Genomic DNA, 22,074 nt, shown 5'->3' on the forward strand with positions numbered 1-22,074 from the left:
TTTGTTAGGGGATGCAGAAGTGCACGCTTGTGTTGATATGCAACACAAATATTGTTTGATAAAACTAAAACTGACAGTCATGGTGGATTCAGTTGAGCAGGTTGTTGGAAGCTTATTTGCATACTGTGGCCTATAAACTAGTGAAATGAATGGATACCAATGGAAACACTTTGCATGCAAATGTGTTTTGATATCATTATTATGTCATACTAAATTATAATTAGACTACCTCAGGTCTCCCTGTTAAAGCATGTATGGAAATTCCTGTGATATTCAGACACCTATCATGCAAATAAATACACACCGAGGCTCTCCCATCCGCCAACAATGCAGACACACTGGCCGGCTGATTGCCACATTATTTACTTACAGATATTAAAACTGAGACTAATCTCCCTCAATAAGCCTTTGTTTGCTATTGAATGTTTGCTGATGCTAATTTAACAATGTGCAAACGCAGCAGACATTTTTTTTTTTTTTTTTAAACCTGCATTGATTGCTTGTTTTTCAATGTCGCTTGTAGTGAATGTGCAGTGTCGTCCCCCCCCCCCCCCCCCCCGGCTGCTTTCCTCTGACGTGTCTCGCGCTCGTGGGAGGTTCCATTCCAGCCCGCAGACCTCTCCGGACTCCCTGCTGCCGCACGACATGTAAGTGAACGGTGTCGCGTTTTGCCTCAGTACGTGTAGTTTAAACACCACGTGCACAATTATAATGACAAAACAAAAAAACAGCCACGGTGACGTCACCAATTGCGATCAGCCCACACGCATCGATCGGACGCGACGGGCTCCGTATCGATCTGTGTGTGGGCTGCTGTTTGTTTCCGCCACTGCGCGGAGACGTGGTTCCGGTTCAGCGATCCCGCAGCACACGGATTGTTCGGTGTTTACATTTCCGGTTCAACTCACAGAGCAGAAGCCGAAGCAGTGTGATGATTGAAGAACAATCGATCTCACAATGGCTGCATTCTGTTATGAGAAAGTGAATATTATATTATACATATATGTGTAAATGAAGTGAGTCCGAGCGACGACAGGAACACTACGTCCAATGACTTTACAACCTAGTGTTGGTTAAATTGAATTCGGAGTTATTCTGCAGTGAATGTTGATGATAAATCTGACTGCAAAACTCTAAACTTATTCAGGTGTCACAGTACCACAAGCTGGACAACAGCTAGGCCTACTGTGTTTATGCTAAATGAATAAAGCAAATTGAAATGGAAAAAAAACACATTTTAGAGATTACAGTTCTGACCCTCGTTGTTGATGGAAATGCTCTCTGATTTATTCATTTGTTGCCAGTTTTTTTTGCCATGGCATCTCCACTGACGAGTCTGGTTAATGATGATAGCAGATACCAGAAATGCTTCCAGCTTTTTCTGGAGCGCTCCTCTGAGCATCAGTGTATGCGGGACTTCATCCACAATATGCTGCCAGATATACTGGCCAGGTAATCTGCCACACACACACACACACACACACACACACACACGTGTTATGAGTGAAGCCACACGACCACGCAATTGCCAATATAATAGATGTAATATCCAAAATGATGCAATGCAATGTGATATATTAGAATAATGAATAGTTTACTGTACAGTACAGTTATATTTTGAGTTTAGTTTACATTAGAGCGAGACAGATATAACGCCTGATACATCCGACAATATATATTGGTATTTTCATCTTTTAAATGTTCAGCTTAGTACATTTTAAAAACATTAAAAGGATACTTTGTGTGTGTGAGTGTGCGTGTGAGAGAGAGAGAGTGTGAGAGTGTGAGAGTGTGAGAAGAGAGAGAGAGAGAGAGGGAGGGAGAGAGAGAAGATTTGTAAGCGTATCATTACTAGATTACCAGGACGGTCAAACACTATTGGACTGAACTATACCTTGTGTTGTGATATGAATGTTGCTGATTAACCAGATTACCATAAACCAGATGGGCTTAACCCTTAGGAAACATAGAACATATTGCAGTACAAAATACAATAAAAGTTAATAAGCAATGTAGAAGAAGGCCGATTGGGAAGTCATATTTCACTTTCATTTGGAATGTGATTAACATGACATATTAAAAAAAAAAGACTGATTAGCACTCCTCATACTCCACCTCTCATTATTTCACAAACATAACTCTGCGAAGCGTTGTTATGTGAGGTTGTTCCTAGGCTGAAAGTAAGTTTGTGCTCATTAGACTTTACCTCGTAAGCATTTATCTGTCCAAAAATTTAATTTCTTTCTTCAGATTTAATCAGAAAAAGAAGGAGTGTACACACCTCAACCAATTACACTGTCAAGTATGTCATAAAATACAGTATGAGGATGTGAAGCACGGAAAGAATTAATCAACATAACTTGTTCAAATCGACCAACGTGCAGTGTCTTAATCATGACAGCTAAAAGCAGATATCATGTTTTGTTGTTCTATTATACAAGTTGTATCATGCTGTTTGTTACTGTTATGCCCACCAAACCAAATAATTAACGACGAACATACAAAGATTAACCAGCTCAACAAGGTGTGTGAATGTGACTGGCATTAAATTGAGTGTTTGTGGAAGGTTTATTTTTCTTGCTTGTTGTCTATGTTGATATAAGTGTTCGCCGTGAGAGTCCAATGGCATGCGGCAGAGAACTGAACCCTGTGACACACCAGGGAGGAACCTGGAGAGATATACCCCACAAGTGAATTAAAAAGTGACGCCTCACACACTGTACCAGAACATCTCGCACGTGTCAGGCCAAATTGACAGTTACAAGCCCTAAAAATGTGTCCGCATTCGGCGGGGTTGGAGGATGTGAATTTCAAGACTTGACTGTTCTGTAAAGTGCTTTACTGCTCTCCCCTCAGCATTGGAAATGGAAAGTCCCACCTGAATGTCATAGGAGTTGGGAGTGGAGCTGGTAAGTGCACACTGTATAGGATATTTATACTGTTGAACTTAACTTTTGTGCTGTGGGACTGTGACACAGTAAATAACGTGACGGCAAAAGTGTGGGGGGCGTCGATGAATCGGCCCGCTGTAACTTCCTATTGGTCTGCTGTCATTTATGGTCGTGGCCGTAAAGACCTTTACCCTTGTTATTGCTGCCAAGAGTTTGTATACATCCATCCAGTGGTCCGATTAAGCTTGAACCTTAGTCGCAGACAAAGGGACCAACTAGGCTGTGTTTTTTAATGTACTTTGTTTCCAGCATTAATGATAACTTGCATACAATGTTCCTGAGCCAACTCATTACAATATGTGCCCACGAGTGCTATTACCCTTCACTTATGTCAATGCAAATTATTTTAATTCATCTGAGCTGTCACCTCAGTATCACAATGAAGCAAGGGTTCTGATTCTCTAATGGACTTTAAAATCCATTAGAACGACGACTTCCCCGCAAATTCTATGTAATCGGAAAGATTCACCGCCTGTCCAGATCAGCTTCTTTGCTTGAATTTACATGACAACTTGTCAGCTTTAATAAGAACTAGAACACAATCACCTGCCTATGGATAAATGATATTAAAAGAAATATCATAGTGATCACTCTCTGGTTTTGAGCTTTTGAATCAAGGTTTTTTCTGAGATTATCGCAATATAAGATATATGATTTCCTGCAAAACTGACAAAGATATTAGCTATTTTACTGCTTAAATCTGCAGCACAGTTTGAATTGAGATAATATGCAGGTTAGTTTAGCTGCACGGAGCCGGTGCGGACAGCCATATAGATTATAATGAGAGCATCTCCGTTGTTGGAGTCTGCAACGCTTGTGGGCCATTGTGGTTTGCATTTATTCCATCAAACATTGCAGCAGTGGTCGTGGCAGACGCACTTCTAGATGCCCACTTTACGAGTGCACCTTTCTAGTTTTTATTATAAAAACAGTTTGGCTAGTGTGGAGAGAGTAGGTCACAATTGTATTTGCTAAAAGAGATTGCTGGTTTTCAAAATACAAACTGTATTGGAGCCTGTAGGTGAGATTGACCTCGAGATGCTCTCCGAGCTCCGTCTGAAGCACCCAGGGGTGACAGTGGATAACGAGGTGGTGGAGCCCAGCGGCACTCAGCTGCAGAACTACAAAGGTACAGTCTTTAAGGGCTCACACATATCTTACACATATACACACACACATGGATGTATACCGTATCTGTATATTCACATTAATTTAACGTCATTATTATTATTCATGTTCATACATTTCTGTCCAAACCTTCATGTCAGAAAGTATCCACCCTCGGAAGTATCTGAAACTAACACCGAATACCCTCCAGCTCCAAATTATATATATTTTTGTTCAAATATATATATATATAATTGAACGAAAAAGTACGAACAGATCCATGCTCAGTACGTTTTAAACATAATAAAGGGAATTTGTGTCAAAAATCTTTGATTATGTTATGTTTGTGTGTGTAAAACAAATAATAATTGCCAGTAATCATGGTTTACAGTAATCATGGTTTACCAGGAATGTCATAAATTACTATTGGCCTGAAAAATGGTGTGAGGTATGATCGTTGCTGAGGAACTAGACCCCCGCAAACCAAGAGATGATCTAAACCTTTAAGCCTTCGGCGGGGGAACACAGAACAGATTGCAGTACAGTACACAGGAAGTTAATAAGACAGGTTGGAAAAAAAGAAGTTCACATCACAAATGAACTCCTGGCTTGTGATTAACACACCTCATTATTTCAAAACACAACTCTGGGAAACCAGAACATGTATTGTAATACAAGGTTATGCCTGGGCTGAAAGTACGTTTGTGATACATCACAGTTGTCGAATTGCGTATGTTTTTAGACTGTTTAAGTTAATTGATTGTTGATATAATTATTCTAATGAAAGTCTTCAAGGTGCCAATGTGGGGAAAAAGGCTCATCAAAATCAGAAGTAGATTTATGATGTATTATTATAATTTTATGGTGAAAATAAGAAGAAGAAGAAGAAATTATAAAATGATTAGAATATTATCAATATTATTTTCAATGAAGAGCAGGATAGCAGAGATCTTTTTGTTTTGTGACCGAAACAAACACAACACGTGTTCATGCACATGCATTACTAACTACTCACTGTAGGTAAAACAAATGACACAATAACCAACCACAACAAACAATACAACTATAATTAATAGAGGAAACTATTCAATATTTTGATGAATATTGACCAGATACTTTGATGGTATGCCAAGTATCTGGTTGACGTCTTCAGAGGGCAGCAGACTAATATAATTAATTCTATTATAACAGGAGGTGGCCCATGGTTTATCTAATTATTTTACCCATTATCTGGCCAGGCAGTTCTAGGATTAGATGAGAACAATTGCTTCTATTAATTTGCCTAAGTAACTTTGGAACATAATAAAGGTCAAATTGTTCAACTTTGCAATCAGAGAAGCAAACTGATACCATGCATGGCATGGATAAATTAAAAGACATTTTATTTATTAAAATCAACTAATAAAAAAAATAGACTAAAGAAATAAAAATGTAATGATTGATGGCAAAACAAAGAACATTTCAATAAATAATGAGGACAAATTATGTTACTTTTAAACAAATATGAATGATTTACTTAATCTGCAGACGTTGGTTAATTAATAAAGACACACAATTTTTGAATGGAATTAAAAAATTAAACATAGCTATAATCCTATTCATGGAACTAAACACAGACGGCCGTAAATTTGAATTTAAGCAATTTATAGATTGGCTTTCGGAATGACAGGCATCCTTCTTGGCTGACCATTAGCTGGTTTCCAGGCCATGGTTCGAATGTCAGAAGACATAAACTGCATTGTCAGTGGAGGCTCTGATACTCTGCACTGAACCTCCAGTCTTGTGTGGGAGGAGAGAGAAAGTGTTCTTTCCAATGACGACATCAAAGGAAAGTGTGTTCTCCTGCTTGCATTTGGGTTGATGCTGGAGAGAAGATGTTGGCAGATGTCTAATATATAATAAGTCTGCTCTTCACTCTGAGGTGCAACATATATATTAATCAAAATGATTTACAGATTCACTATTTACAACAATGTGACAAGCAAATGTTACAGCCTAAAATAAAAATAGTCAGTGGATGCACTAAAATATCATGTTTCTGTGTTACCATTACTGTGTAATACATGTAATTGTAAGTAATAAGTGTTATTAGTTATGTTATACTTTCCTGTTCTACAAAATGGAGATTACACCGGGCAACATGTAGTAACACATTTTAATGTTGTAACATCATTGTGTAATGATGTTTCCATCCCATTCCATAACTCTATTTTGTGTCTATTGATGCAGTTGTGGTGTCACAGAAACCAGGTTTAGATTACATCAAATTTAACTGGAACCAGATGACTGCCATTGAGTTTGAGGAGCACTGGAAAGTGAAAAAGATGACTAAGAAGGCTGACTTCATTCACATGATACAGGTTTGTGTTGCCAACGTATTGCTTCTGGCCCACAAACTGTATTTTTGACACTTCTAGGTCATATTCATTCGGCGGCGCTCAACAGCAATTAATCCCATTAGAACCTCCGTCTAGCATAATGTTATAATTGGGTGCTATATGAATCCAGTTGCCAGCTCATTATCTGTTGTGAAATCGACAGATGCTGTACTATGTGAAGGATCCTGGAGCTACCATGAGCTTCTTCAGGAGTCTCCTGGACAAGAATGGGAAGCTTCTTATCATCCTAGTGTCTGGTAAGGGGGTGGATTTTATCTCAGACTATCAAGACATTTCATCTTTTTCTTCTCTCTGAGTGTTGATACATTTAGCGTATATATTAGGGATGAAAACCAGTGGATGTATTCAAACCAACAATGTATTTTATCTAAAAATAAATACTACATACATGATACATATGTTCATGGTTCACAGAAGATGCATCCTACTGTCTTTTCTTCTGGTGCCTCCCAACAGGGCAACGTTTTTACTTAACCAGTATAATATCTCAACATTCAGACGATGGATTGGATAACACCGATATTGTTATGTATGTTAATGACTTGAGTTGAGACAATGAGTTAGAATAGTATTCAATTGAGTATTGCTGAGGACCAGAGGAAGTGTTTTTCATGAGCAGTTCTGGAGAAAGCTGCAGGCAGTAACACCACGGGTGGATTCAGCCTATTCTGAACAGGCGTGTTTTCAACCGGCACTGCACAGTGTGTAATCGATTGATGAAACATGACAAATGTAGTTTTTTATTCAGGCCAAACGGCTCAACTGTGTTAAAAGTATGAAGCCAACATGCCTCTCTGCAGAGCAGTGAGTTGATAATGTCAACCCCTTTAAGAGGGAGTGAGATTGTCCACCATTAACCGGACAACAGGGACATTTTTAGCATGTGGGCAAATGTGTGCTGCGGAAGTTTAGTGAGAAAGAAATAATGATGGCACCTGATTTAGCTCCATAGCCTATGGCTAAAAGCTTGGCCAAAGCTAAGCTAAGCTATGTATACTTTAAGTCCTGTTTTCATGTCATCTTCTCCAGGTGAGAGTGGTTGGGGAAAGCTGTGGCGGACATACAGGAACCAACTCTGTAGCCCAGAAATAAGTCAGTGTGTGACCACTGGAGACCTCAAAAGCCTCCTGGACTCCAAGGGGGTGAGCTACCAGAGTTATGAGCTGCCATCTCAAATGGATATCACCGAGTGTTTCACCGAGGGGGATGAAAAGGGAGAGCTTCTGCTTGATTTTCTGACTGAGGTGCTGGACTTCAGTAAGACAGCCTCCTCCGAACTGAAAGCTGGTGTTTTAGAGTTACTTCGGCACCCAGACTGTAGCGTGGAGTCCAACGGTAAAGTTATCTTTAACAACAACCTTGGAGTGATAGTCATAGATCAGCTTACTTAAAAACACGCGGTTCATATAGTGAATAGGACGTTTGCAGCAGATTAACAACATACTTGTAGTTTTAAGGGTGATTGTTTAAAGGTGTACAATGTAGTAATGTAACACATTTTTGGCCTGTGGGAATTGCCTTATTTCACATGGTCAGGTTGATACCAATTATTCTTTCTTGATTTTATCTGAGCTTGTGCGAAATAAAAAAAAAAATGTTTTGTTTAGTTTTTTATTCAAACACATTTTATTTAAGTGTCATGAACCACAAAATGGGAAGTTCAGAGTGTTGATCAGCTTCAGAAATCAGCCTGATATTCCATCATTATATCATTTGTAATGGGCTACAGATGGCTGTGCTACCAACCCTATCACACTATGGCTCCCATTGGATCATATTACTTTGGAAATATAAAGATAAAATGAACATTTAATTTTCCATGGATATTGAGTTGTTAAGTTTAATAAATTAGACACTCCTGTGGGAGTGTCTGGATATGTCTTTGCTTTTGAATGGTGTCTATTGTAATGGTTGAAGATTATATTTATATCATGGGAGAATATGATGAGACAAATAGTAAACCAGGACCCGTTTATGCTGACCTTTCTCTTTTTCATTGTAGCTGTTGTAGATTTTAACACGTCAAATAAATATTTTTTAAATAATTATTTGATCTTGTACCATTTCCATATTTATCATTGTTAAACTTTTTAACAAAATACACACAAATAAAATGGAAACAAATTACTCTTATACCATTTGTTTGCCCAGTCTCATTTTCACACAGATTTTAAAATAAGAGGCATAAAGATTTGGTGGCATACTGTCCTGGACAAATTGACTAGAAAATAAAGCAGTTTCACTAACCACACAATGGTGTTCATGTCATTGATATTTGCTTTATTATTTCTTTCCAAGTCAATTACCTTTCGGCCTATTTTTTATTGATTTGAGGTCTCTAGTGTGGCTTAGATGCTAAATTAAGCATATCAACCAACCAGACAAGTACATTTTTCATACTAACTGTGATCACAACTTTAAGTAATCATACCCTGAGAAAGCAGCTTAATATATTGACTTGTGCAATGTATTGGTTAGATAAACACAGGCACAATGCTGGCCTCAAGATGTGTCTTCAGGCACATCACTGATGTATGAAGTATTGGCCCCATCTTGAGGGAATTATCAGTAACTGTTTTTTAAATACAAGGCTGGGCAGATCAAAGACAAATGAAATATAAATGTAGATCACATTCAGTCTTCTCCCTGCAATTACATACAATGCTGCAATACAAACTTAAATTAAACTGAACATGAACAAATATGTTGAAAGATTGGGTCATGACATGATGGATGAAGATCATCATGAATACAACCAAATACTCAATAATTAGTGAAATTATTCCTAATGCATACAAGAAATACCCGCACATCAATAAATATAATAATATATACAATACAAATTAGTATCATCAGATCTGCTGCCATATGTCTGGGCCACTGAAGAGAAAAGCAGAGGTGTGAACTGGTCACCACCTGCAGGTGAGTTGTATCTGATGAAGTGGGAGGCTTTTGGACAGACCTCGTGAACCCAGACCTTTAGTGGGAGGGAATTTTGTAACGTCTGGCTGAAGCCCCATGTCCTCAAGGCCGAGGATGAGTAATGTGGATTCAGTGGAACTTTCGAACAGCTCTTTACCCTTGAAGAGTTGTTGGAGCGATCATGAAAGTTTGCCCATCCAGTCAACATGTGTTTTGTGGACCTGTAGAAGGCTTACACTTAATAATAGTAGTAGGGTCAGGAATATGGGGTACTGGAGTCATTGCTATGAGCCATCCAGTCCTTGTATAACAAAGGTACAAAGGTGAGAGGTGTATATATATACTCTGCATACATTTGGAACCTCTTTTTTTCGGTTTACAGAGCAAGTTCAACCAGCTAGAGGCCCGGGGCAAGACCCAGAACACGTTGGAGAGAGTATACATCTCATCTGACCTCGGAACGCCTCTAACAGATAGTCTGCCTGCCACTGCAAAAACATATCGCACATGCAATAAATATTACTGGAAAAAGTGCAACAGTCGGTTTTGTCATGATTGCCAAAGTATTTTCCAGAGATGGTTCTTTAATATGGAACCCACAATATAAGATGTTTGTGTACAATGGGGTTTCAGGGTTGTCATCCTAATGCTATGTTGTAGGTTGTTGTAAGAGTTGCATGAAAGCCACTGTGGCAAGGGGAAAACGAAGACCCGCTCCAGAGGGTTTTTTTGTGGTCTACACTTGGTGAGGATATTAAAAGTGAGATGAATCTGTACAATATGTGTAAGCAGCAGCGTAGCATCCCTGCCACAGTACCTTGAATTTGCAGAGGATCATCAGCAGATGTGTTGTTATGGATGCATGTGTTCACTGGCCTGAGGTAATTAATATGCAGACCACCACAGCCCAGTATTGAGGTTTAGAGAAACCTATTTGCATCATACGGATTGCCTAAAGAGGTAGTGACAGATATCGGACCTCAATTTGCTTCAGGTGAATTTGAGTCATTCATTCCGTTGATTGAGTTAAACACATTTAAACTTCAGCTTATCATTCTGCCTCAAAGGGATTGGCTGAAAGATCGGTCCAATATATGTCTCACAAAAATAGAGCAGTTGGTGGCATGTCATTGCAGCATTGTAATACTGTATTCTTGTTTAGTCACAAGAACATGCCACACACAAAGACAACACCAGCAGAGCTGTGACTTGACTTATCATCAAATGTGATGACGCAGATTTGTTTTTTTGCTTGTCTACTATGCAAGCATATGTATGTTGGCTACTGTCTGAACTCTGGACATATCCCAAGAGAGAGCTGTTCACAATCTGTGTTCTCTCACAGAAACACACATTGTCTACCTGATGCCACGACCTCACGGGCTGTGACACCACAGGAAAGGAAAGACATGCTTTTACAAAGCTGAAGACCCAACTCGCTGATTTACAATACATATCAAACTTTGGATTAAATATTGATTAAACATCATAATGAAATACATTTATATTGTAGGTAGAGGAAATGTGCTATTGGTTAACAGAAATACGTATATATTTTGATTTTTGGACATTCAATTTAAAATAAAAGGTGCAGTCGGTCGAGTGCACAATTTCCTCCAAAGTCAGATTTACTGTAATCATGAACTATGCAAATATACAAGTCAATACTAGGTTATACCCAGAGTTTAACAATTCACCAATGAATCAAAGACCACCAAGCTAAAGAAGATTATATTTGCTTGGCATTTTATGAGCAGAGAGAACTATGAAAGGCAAGTCAAAGCTAAAGGAAGCATGAAGAAATATGACTTTATACACATGGTTCAGGTATAATTTTTGACCTTCAATTTTTTAAATGATGTCATGAGAAGTGTCCCACTTTGTGTAAGCAATGAGATATATTTAGCTTCACCTACATCTTCTGCCACTGCTGGAATACGGTGGGGAGCAATTAAATAGTTATTTGTATATTCAATTTAAAAGCTAGAACTCAGTAGAGTAGAGATGCCATGTGTGTCTGCAAAGACTGCTCATGTGATATTTTGATTGAATATACAACCTTTCTGTACATGTGCTCACCATGTTGCTGGGTTACCCCCTTAATACAATACAGTACAATACTCTGTGGCTCACTTGAGATTTACTTAGCTCTCCACAAAGTTATCAGCTGCTGCTTGAATTCACCGGGGAGGTAATCAGCAGAAACCTTTCTTCCAAACTAAAGTCAGTAAAGATTAGATCTAAAAATAATCATATTTGTATCATCTGAAGTGTCTACGGATACTTAATACATTGCTCTGGGCTTACATGGATGCAAGCTTCAATCTAAAAGGTCACAATAGCGGTTCCCCACAACTCTCTCCTCACAGATGATCTACTATGTGGATAACATCGCAGACATAAACTGAAGTTTATACTGATATGATATAGATAGCATGCAAGTCACAAAATATTGCATTTTGTTTTCACAGTTAAGGGCCGGAGAACATGTTCTGCCCTTTGTACTGCTGAAAGTGGTGTTTTCAGTAACACTCGCCAACAATCCTCTGATCTCAGTGTATATGTGAAGGTTCCCCCTTTTTAGGCGAAGTCTAGTGGGCCTTATACAGTTAAAAGCAATATGTCAGAAAGAAATTCAGTTTACACACTAGAGAGAGGGAAGTGAGTGCAGTGATGTCATGTAAACTTCTGAAAGCCCTCCACCTCTGAGGTCAAACGTAATTTTCCCTTTCACAGATCTTGCAATGGAATCTGTAAAGTCAGTAGCTATTGTCTCTCCTTCAGAAGACTTTGTTGTTCCACCTGAGCTTGTTCTTACAGGGAGACACAACAATTCTGAGCGCATGAACCGCCTCAACGATCAGTTGGGTAATTTGTCAGACACTCAGCGGGCAGTTCTGGTGAAATGGCAAAAAGTCTCACTTGTCCTTCTTTTCAGATACACAATCGTGTTTTAACCTGAGTGAGCTTGACACAAATGTGGGGGATGCTCAACCTGCTTAACAACGTTCCTTCCAACTGACCAAGGGAAAGTGAGCAGTTGGCAAAAGAGGCCGAGTAAAACATGGGATTGTAGAAGCAGCGTGCTCTAGCTGTGCCGCTCCATGTCTGTTGGCAGATAAGGTTGATGGGCCATATAGATTTTGCACAGATTTCAAAGAGGTTAATGCTGTTACCAAACCTGACTGTTATTCAAGGCCTCCAATGCATTTATCAGGTGGAAAGTGCAGCATTTGTTACCATATTCGACCTCTTGGAAGGTGATTGGCACAGCCAGAGCTGTGCACTTTTTTAAAATGATCTTTTAACTGTTTACTTTTTACCCAGTTTGTGTGTGTAGAAGAAGCTGGAAGGTGAAATCAGATATGTTGTTCACGATGCCATGTAAAATAAATGCTTCATGCCGAAATGTCACCCGGCACGATGCTGCACACCCTTGTCTCGGTAGCTAATCTTGTCCGCACAAATTATTATCTTTCTAACTTTTACTTATCTGGTAACTTACCAGGAATAGTGCACATTAATCAACATTTCAGATTCTACCTTAATGTTATTGTGCCATAGGTGGCTGATTTTTTTTTTTTCTTCTGTAGTCCCTGGAAATCCCTACAAATTAGTAAAATACAAAACAATAAAATGTTTAAATACATAACAATACTTGAGGCGCTTCGATTCTCCTCATTTGCTTCCTCATTGTAACGACGATAAAACACACCCGAAACATTTAACAAGTCATTTTTGATTATTTGTAAGATTCTTGAACCGATTCATGGCCAATGTGACTTTGCACCAGGAGTCCCAGGACAGGAATTAACTGACATGTGAAAACAATACTGATATGCTTTATTGTGTTTTAAAATAGCATTCAACTGCTGTGCTGTTTTGGTGCTCGCTGCAGTGACACAATTATGTTCTCATCTTCTGTAGAGTATAGACTCTCCTGAGCCCTCAATCACAATCTATCGGGGCACTATATGGGAGGAAGTCAATAATTGGACTTTGCACGCAGCGTTCCTGTGCACCACTGCCCGAGTTTGAGCCACATCCAAGTGAAATAAAAAAACAGAAAAACAAAATATTTGATACTAATTTCTGAGAATCTCTAAGATGCTTGTGAACTACTATCGATAAGGCTGATTTGTTAATAGCCACTGGAAAACCCAATAAATAGGAATCTGACAGCACGGCGGCGGCTGATGTGCAGACAAAGTTCATCTTCCAAGAGTTACGTAAGAGGTCACGTGAGTTTATGTTAGTCGGGCTGTGGGAGGGGGCGTGCAACTCTGCAACTCTGCACAAGGAAACAATCGACTCCTCTGTCCTTACTCTCCGCATATTGAAGGTAGGTGGTGAATACTTACAATGCACGACTGATTCTTACCGCATCAACTATTTAGTTTTTAAATAGTTGTTTGTATGCATAAATCATCACTATGATTTCTAACCGCTATGTGTAACGCATTGCAGGAATCAGTCATGGCCGAGGAAGCAACGACGACTTGTTATGATGGCAGTTGTGCGCAGAGCTTTCAGTTCTACTTACAGCAATCGGGGGAGCACCAGGCCATCCTCCAATGTCTTCACAACATCCTGCCAGGAGAGTTCAAAAGGTAACGTACGAGAGGAAAGCACTTGTTTGTCAGGACATTCTCCCTCTGGCCATTACCAATCTGCAACCGCGATAGTCATCATCACTGCTCTTCTATAAAAGCATACATATACAATACATATAATACTGTTATACAACAAATGTATATATGTTTATATTTATATATAAAAGCTACTGGAATTGAACGTGAGGCTTAAGACACTATTATCGTTTAAAATGTGTTTATATTATTTATTTTCCGTGTAAAAGAATGGAAAGTGAAGTCAACTGTATATCCTGTGTAGTTGAGTTATTATGTGCTGTTAGGTAACACACTTATTCACTTTTGCCATTCAAACTTTTTCTTTTCGACTTTAAATTGTAAGTGGCAATTGTATCCTTTAACTTTTCCATCTATGTTGCAGAATCGGATTAGACAAAAGCAGCCTGGATGTTCTTGGAGTTGGAAGTGGTGGAGGTGTGTGACGAGATACAACAACTGTTGTCCTTCTGGCTCAGTTACAAACGGTTGTGTGCAGTGGCAAAGCTCAACGAGTGCAAGGGGTTGCATTATCATGAGATGTATGTTCTTAAAGAAGCAGCTCTATTGAAAGATCAGAGTAAAATACACTATAATAATAGTTTAATAATAATGATGCCATCGAAATTGATTTAATTTCCCGCCAGAATTTAATATAAAAAAATCTTCCTAGAGTTTATCAATTCAAATTGTCCCATATAAACATTGTGATGTGGTTTCAGGTGAAAAGGTGGACCCAAATGAAAGACATCAGGCAGGCAGGTGAAATAAACAAAAGGCGAGCTTTGATAACAAAAAGCTGGTTGTAAAAAAATAAACCAAGAAACAAACAGAGTGATCAGGCTGAGATGAACTATACTGAGAACAAACACAGGCGGGTTGACGAGAGGAAAAGCGGAGCCCTGTACTGGACTCTATGTGTAATACTCTTCTCCAATCACAAGCATGAATTCGCCCACAATGTAAGCATAGCCGGCAAATCAGGATCTACCTAAATATGTGCAGACTGACAACGATTTTTGAAGCGACAAACAAGTCCATGCTTTGAGATTAGCAGTCAGGGTGCAGTTTGTTGAAGAGAAAAAAAGATAGCCGACAGCTGTGGCCTTGTATACTGTTGGGTCCTCCTGTATTTGGGCAGGTACATGATTATTGGCCAACTATTCCAATACTAAAAGAGTATTGCCCTATATAGAGTCCATGAGAGCCTGTGAGACACGCAGACAGCCTTAACCTGAAAGAAGGAAAGCTCCCAGAAAGAGTTCCAATCCCAATCTTTACACTCACAGGCTCCAGCGGAGTCCATGAGGGTTCAGGGTTGTCCACTTGTCAAATCGTTGAGTGTTTATGTGGACTCTCTAATGGACTCTTTGAGCCCTTTATGAACCCTTTCAGTAACTCTGCATTTCTGCAGACCTTGCCTCAGGGAATTACCCATAATTCATAGCAATGAAACCAGGGTTCCCAGTGGAAGCGTGGAAGCCAGAGTCGTAGAAAAAGGTAAACAAAGAGGACGGCACATTCAGCCGTTCAGCCTGGCATATTCAATTTATTCAAAAACGTTGAGGATTAAAGATGGTACATGAAAGCAGAGGAATGCAAGCAGAGACTATACCTCGCAGATTTATTCATCAAACATTTCCTTTAGCTATTGATTATTTAACAAATACCTCTCTTCTTGTGAGGCAAGCCTGTTTGACGTTCAAATCTGGGAGAAAAAAGTATATAAGAAATTCCCACAATTGTACGTAATATTTCACAACGTTGTCATGATAAAATTGTAACTTGCCCTTTAATTATAAGTTGGTGACGAGGAGACGGGACATTTATGGGTTATAGGAGAAGACTTTGGTCAAAGCTCTCGCAGTCTGAACTGTGCTTCAATAAAAGATCAAAGATTATATCGATGTTTGGACAGCAGCAACATCAAAGTCATTGTTCTTATCTAAGTCTGTGGAACAAACACCACCTCTCTTTTTCCCCCACACACACACACTTGACCTAATACTGGATATTTGACATGCCCACCTGAAATTGGTTCAGAAAGGTTCATTAATCTTTGCAATATTCCAAACAAATACCTGTTGGTGCACACAATAATGTAACAATAAAGCAGCATTGCACTGAGGTGATGGGTTTTCAAGGTCTAAAGATGTGCTGGTTTCTTCCAGGGGAGGTGGATGCCCAGATACTCACTCTGCTGCAGTCTACATTCCCCGCTGTCCCGATCACTACTGACATTGTGGAGGGCAGCTCTCAGCTCACAGACAACTTCAAAGGTAGAGGGATTTTGTATTATATTTTCTAGACTTGTATGTGTGTCTTTGTTGTCTTCATCTGATCATAATCTGTGTTTAGGTTGTAGGTATTGCCATCTGTTATATTACATGTTCTTGTAAACTGTATATACTGCGTTTCTTAATTTTATTGTCTGCATTATCTATTTTTTAATGTACAACTTCTAGCTTTGGTTGCAAAGACCACCAACCTTCAAAAGATCCCATTTGCTTGGCATTTGACAAGCAGTGAAAACTATGAAAAACAAGTCAAAGCTAAGGGAGATATGAAGAAATTTGACTTCATACAAATGGTTCAGGTATTGTGACCTTCCTTTTTTCACCTTCAGTTTAAAAATGATGTAATGACGAATGTGTCTCACTCTGTGTATACCATGAGATATATTGTGCTTCCCCTAAATCCACCGCTGATGCTGAACTCAGTGGGGCCCAAATCAGCAGAAGTGCATAAGAATAAATGTTATAAGTATTCACATAATGCCATTTCCACTGACAAGTGTCCCTGACAGAACTACGGTGTTTAAAAAGGTTTCAAGCATCATCCAGAACATCAAATGAAAGGTTGCTCACAACTCCCTCCTCAACAGATGATCTACTATGTGGATAACCTCGCCGATACCATCACATTCTACCGCAGCCTTCTGAAGAACAACGGCAGGCTGATGGTCATCGTTGAAGCAGGTCAGCAGAACTACGTTTTCCAGCCAGCTTCCCACCCTCCTTCATCCTAACCTGTTTCTGACATCTTTATTGAAAAGCAAAACATGTATCAATTTGCAACCTTACTTCATTTAGCCAACACGATACTTACTCGTTTCATTCTGTGCTGGAAGAGAAGTGTCCTCTTGGTTTTTTGTGGTAAGGTCAGCGGCCCTCTTGACTGTTATTCAAGATCCTCAGAGAACCAGTAGTCTCTCATGACTAACAAAGTAGCGTTGGTGTTTAATGAATTATTTCATCTTATACTATCCAGCTCACTCTGGTTGGGACATCCTGTGGAAGACTTACAAGAAGGAGCTCGCTGTCGATGCCATCACAGAGTACCGCTCATCGGCCGAGGTTGTTGCCTACCTGAAGAGCCAGGGTCTGAAATATGAGGAGCACGCCATTCCCAACACCTTCGACATCACAGAGTGTTTCGACCCAAGCAGCCAGACCGGAGAGCGCCTCCTGGATTTCATGACAGCGAAAAACCACTTCTACCAGTCCTTCACCCCAGAGATCAGAGCAGGAATTCTCGACCTTCTCAGAAACAAGTGCAGCGCTGAAAAAGATGGCAAGGTATTCTTCAACAGTAATTTGAGCTGCATACTTGTTAATGCTTGAAGTGTCTTACGGAAATTGGTTCATGCATTCTGATTTCTCTTCTTCATTCACTTGACCCTGCTATTGGATCAAGAGTGCAGCATATGTGCCTGTTGCTAAGATTGAGTTTACTGTTTGCAGTAGATGTCAGCCATTTTAGCCTAATTTTACAAAATGTTGTCTGTATGTAAACCAACATTATAAAAATAAAAAAAAATGTCTTACTTTGTAAGTCGTAAAACTCAATGGATGTCTCCGAAATCTCAGTCTCTATTCCGATGAAAGACATTAAACAGTTGAACGTTTCATTTTGTTCAATTTATATTACATTAACATATTAAATATTGTATTTATGTAGCCCTACAATAAAGAGGAGCTTTGAATAACTTTATGATAAATACATTTAATTCAAGGACAAGCATGAACAATGACAGATTTCTCTGTTGACACCTTGTTTACATAGATGGATTGCACATTTCTATGAAAAAAGCAAATTCACTGTAATTTAAAAGATGTCAACCATTGGAATTGTGAACAGGGTATTATGCTGTTTTTTTCTTGCTTTTATACATTTGAGCAATTATTTAAAATGTTGGAATAGTGTAATTTTATTTAAGTTAGGCCATAACATTACAATAATAACACAAAGTTGTTGTTTTTTCAGATTAGAGCACACACTGGGGCTAACTGCTACCTAGAGTGCAGCCCTGTTTAAGATCCCACAGAGTGAACGTGACAGCCCCAAGACAACTGCCTTTGTCAAGTATAATTGATGCATACACATATTTGCAGTTTAATTTTTACCAAACACCAAATTTAGAAAATGCAATTCATGCTGCTGTTTAAATAAATAGAATACATGTTATGTCATGCTTGTACAATAGATGCCCAATGTCCTTAGAGAGAGCTATTTCATTAAAATAACCTTCTTCTTTTTTTATGAGGTTCCACATGCTGTTCACCTTAAAGCCAGCAGATGGTGCTACATGCTTGAGAATACAGCTGATCCTATATTTGTGCCCCATTGCAGCAACTCCAGTAGATGGCACACTGTCCTTACATTGCTGACATTACAGCCAAGAGTGAGAACACTAACTTCTATTAAACATAACCAAAAGCAGTATGCCTAATGTGTGAAGGGGAAAAAAAAACATTTGGCGACACTTGTTATTTGACTCCTGCACTCTCAGCTCCCACTGAGCAGGCTAACGCAGAGGTAGTTCCAACCATGGCACAAACGCATTGTGTCTCCTGAGGCTGCACGTGCAAAAAATAATGTCAAGCCGCTGAGGCCTTGTCTCGAGCTTTCTTGCAAATGCATTCTGGCTGCTCATTTACCTCATTAGCTTTAATAGATCAGTAATTGAAATTCATCAGAAATTCTTGTCAGTGCGCTCCCCCCTGATGTCAGTGGGCTTTCAGCACCTGCTCAGGCTCCATTACCGGGGGTCCTCGCTGGGCCCTCTCATGCCACGGAGTGACAAGGCATTAGTCACTGAGATAATCAACTTCAAGACACTGTTTGCCGCTAATGCTCTTCAAGAACTATTTAATTCACATGCCTGTTGGTGTCTTATCAGAGAATACGTTTTCTGCCAGATAAATGTGATGAAATGTTTACAGATCACCTTGTTTTCGAGGTGATGGATTAAGACTTAGAAGTGCTGAACAGCTGGATATTTTAATGTTTTTAGCTGCATCTTGACATGCATGGCTGCCCATTTACGTTTCCTTATGAACCCCATCGGCTTTGCATCGTGCAGGAAGAAGTGCTGCGAAAACGATAAGGAATCCATATTTTAAGATGCATTGAGACAAATACTTTTCTTCGCCACTGTGTACAGATCAGACATTGAAATTGTGCTAAAATGTTGGTATGGTCGTTAGAAGCATCCAGGTGAAAAGTTTCTTCTGAAAAGAAAGCTTTCTTCAGTCCATCTGGCCAGCGATCAGAGCTGAAGCCTCTGGCTCTATAGGCGCTCATTAGTGTTCCTTCACACTTAATGAGTACACAGGCCATGTGTTCAAAGTGTGAATATTATTATTATTTGTATTAGCTCATCTATACACCTCAGTTAATTTCCTGATTTTGTAATATATATTGGAGGTGTTGATAGCCATATTGATTTAAAATGTGTTTCTGAGAGCAACAGACTACACATGTCTACTTGTTGCCCCTAAGTGCTGATGCAGGTGAGCCAAGGCTGACTTAATTCTCCTGGAGTACATAAAATAATTGAAAGCTTTGTGAATGTTGATGTCAAAAGGACCTACAATTTTCCATAAAAAAAGCATTTCAACACAAGATTAAAGCAAGACATCATATTTTAAACGTCTGCAAAACATTCAGCACACACTTGACCTTTCTAACATCTGAAGACTATAACTAACACCGTAACCCTTATTGCATCTAATAATTGGCCATGCAAAAGTGAAGAATCTTGGTATTTTGTTGACGGTAGCTTCACAGCTAATAATTTGACATTAGACAGATGTCGATGCTGCAGGATGTACTCAGCGTGGATTTACCCAAAAGAAACACCTGAAAGTTTAATTGAAGCAGAAAAAATTCCTTCCTTTTATTTCCAAATCTTATTGAAAGAAATGACCACCTATAATAATATAACATTGTGAGAATATACAGTGATTAAACCTCATCCTGGCTATTGTCTTGCCTAAATGTAGGTATTTTTCTAAGCTGGATATTTACTGTTTTGGTCAAATTGACCGGATGGCTATCTTCTTCTGTAATAGCTCCTTCCTCTGCTCTCTTCCTACGGAGAGCCAGTATCAGACCAAAGGTGTCTTCTATCAGCTATCATGTCAGTGTGCAGACCTCTTTGAGACCGGAGCAGGACATACACTGGCCCTAAAATATATCTCACACACTTTAATGGGCAGAGGCTGCGGCCAGCCCTTGAAATATAGCTCTGATACCAGTTCTGTAAATGGCTGCCCTCTACGGCGTATTTCATTCTGGAGAATTATTCCTGTTTAGCAGCTGGTGTTATATAGCAGCTGCCCTCCACCGGTCTGAGTCCGGCAAAATATGTCTGTTTGATTGATGATTCCGAGGATGTTTTTCTTTTTTCTTTTTAAATAAATAAATCAGTTAAATCTCTATAAGATGAAGTTGGAAAAAAGCCAGTTGCAGAATTCAGTATTTTGTTTCTCAATGAGGTTAAATGTGCTGCAGAGAAGTGAGTTTAAATCAAACCAAAGCGATTCACCACAAATCTGGAAGGATGTGGAGTTTACCTTTGTCAGTCTCATTAATCTAGTGATTCAAAACCTTATAGTCTGATTTTCAGGACTGGTCCTGTGGGTTTGAATATGGAGAACTGCCACAGATAAGCAATGGCATCATATTTATTTTCCATGGCACATATTGCACCATTAGTGTGAGAGATAAACCAGGCCAAAAATGCCACTAATTGACCCCTTCTGTTCATATCGTGATCAATTACAGATAACAGAAGACATTTAGTGAATTCATAAATTATATATTCCAGTTTAGGCCTTTTGTTTTTGTGTTGCAACTGTGAAACTTCTCTTGGTGGGAGGAAAAGTTCAAGTGAAAACTAGGCTACTTCAGAAGAATTTTTTATGTGCCTGACAAACGGTGATAACAATTTTGAGAAACAACTTGATATTGACTCTAAGCCATGCTCTTTTAAGCTCATATTTGCTCATTTGATAAAAGTGACTCTCACTGTCACTTGTTTAATTTGTCAACTGAGAGCTTTCCTGAGGGTGAGATCCTACTTAATTTCATTCAGTGACGTTTACTCTCTTTAAACGCCCCAATTCCCCTCATATGGTGCAGTCTTTTGTTGCGGAATGAAAAAACAACAACTAGAAACCAATACGCAGTGTCAGTTGTTATGCTCATGTAGTTTTTGTTCAGATGACTGGAGATGACCTCCATGACCACAGCTATTATGTTTTTAAGTACATCTTTTAGAAGTTATTGTTATTTTGTTTATGTAATTACCTAACAATGGGTTTTGTAAATGTGTTTCCTGATCACTGACCTCAGTATATCTGCAGAGGTCTTTAAAAACTGTGATTAGTTGAACTCTGCAGACGGTATCTGCAGTGTTTTATTACTGTTATTGCTGTCTTTCCTGCAGCTATGCCAGTGAACAGATACAGGACTTAAAAACTGATCATGACAGAGAGCAATCCTGCCAGAAGTTAATACCGGTAGCAGGGATATTTGTACTTAATCCCTGTCATGAGAAAAAGAAAATAAGACCTTACATTTCCCTGCAGATCTGCTACGGCTTTATTGTTCGTCAGTGCATTAATCAGCTGGTATTTTGCTTTTATTAAACGCCATTTCTGGCCCACATCCATTCATTGGATCTTAAATATCCTCCCTCATGGGTGAGAGCTTGATTGTGCATAGGAAATGAAGTTGGAAACTTTGGAGCTCTATTCAAAATGCAGGTCCCTGGAGCGA

The 22,074-nt window shown here is 39.1% G+C and overlaps 2 protein-coding genes across 4 annotated transcripts; both read left to right on the forward strand.

The window, feature by feature from the left end:
- Window positions 1–616: 616 nt before the first annotated feature.
- LOC117750964 (histamine N-methyltransferase-like) lies at window positions 617–8,502 on the forward strand. 3 transcript variants are annotated; one of them, XM_034562437.1, is made up of 7 exons: window positions 617–647; window positions 1,305–1,452; window positions 2,857–2,909; window positions 3,973–4,080; window positions 6,288–6,418; window positions 6,600–6,693; window positions 7,487–8,502. In XM_034562437.1, exons 2-7 carry the CDS (start codon window positions 1,316–1,318, stop codon window positions 7,846–7,848), a joined length of 885 nt encoding a protein of 294 aa, XP_034418328.1. In that variant the 5' UTR covers window positions 617–647; window positions 1,305–1,315; the 3' UTR covers window positions 7,849–8,502. The 3 variants fall into 3 exon arrangements, with proteins under 3 accessions (XP_034418328.1, XP_034418329.1, XP_034418330.1); XM_034562438.1 differs by lacking the exon at window positions 617–647 and adding an exon at window positions 657–1,016; XM_034562439.1 differs by lacking the exon at window positions 617–647 and adding an exon at window positions 657–981.
- Window positions 8,503–13,628: 5,126 nt separating this feature from the next.
- On the forward strand, window positions 13,629–17,855 carry LOC117750362 (histamine N-methyltransferase-like). Its single transcript, XM_034561549.1, has 7 exons — window positions 13,629–13,721; window positions 13,847–13,989; window positions 14,393–14,445; window positions 16,179–16,286; window positions 16,473–16,603; window positions 16,892–16,985; window positions 17,278–17,855. Exons 1-7 carry the CDS (start codon window positions 13,629–13,631, stop codon window positions 17,628–17,630), a joined length of 975 nt encoding a protein of 324 aa, XP_034417440.1. The 3' UTR covers window positions 17,631–17,855.
- Window positions 17,856–22,074: the final 4,219 nt, after the last annotated feature.

Source organism: Cyclopterus lumpus, chromosome 21 (genome assembly GCF_009769545.1).
Source record: "Cyclopterus lumpus isolate fCycLum1 chromosome 21, fCycLum1.pri, whole genome shotgun sequence".
NCBI lineage: Eukaryota > Metazoa > Chordata > Actinopteri > Perciformes > Cyclopteridae > Cyclopterus > Cyclopterus lumpus.

Excerpts from the sequence above, each read along its gene's own strand:
- LOC117750964 (XM_034562437.1), top strand. The coding sequence starts at position 1,316 with ATGGCATCTCCACTGACGAGTCTGGTTAATGATGATAGCAGATACCAG. Across the intron at positions 1,453-2,856 it reads CTGCCAGATATACTGGCCAG|CATTGGAAATGGAAAGTCCC; the intron begins GTAATCTGCCAC and ends CTCTCCCCTCAG. Across the intron at positions 4,081-6,287 it reads TCAGCTGCAGAACTACAAAG|TTGTGGTGTCACAGAAACCA; the intron begins GTACAGTCTTTA and ends CTATTGATGCAG.
- LOC117750362 (XM_034561549.1), top strand. The coding sequence starts at position 13,629 with ATGTTAGTCGGGCTGTGGGAGGGGGCGTGCAACTCTGCAACTCTGCAC. Across the intron at positions 13,990-14,392 it reads CTGCCAGGAGAGTTCAAAAG|AATCGGATTAGACAAAAGCA; the intron begins GTAACGTACGAG and ends TCTATGTTGCAG. Across the intron at positions 16,986-17,277 it reads GATGGTCATCGTTGAAGCAG|CTCACTCTGGTTGGGACATC; the intron begins GTCAGCAGAACT and ends TATACTATCCAG.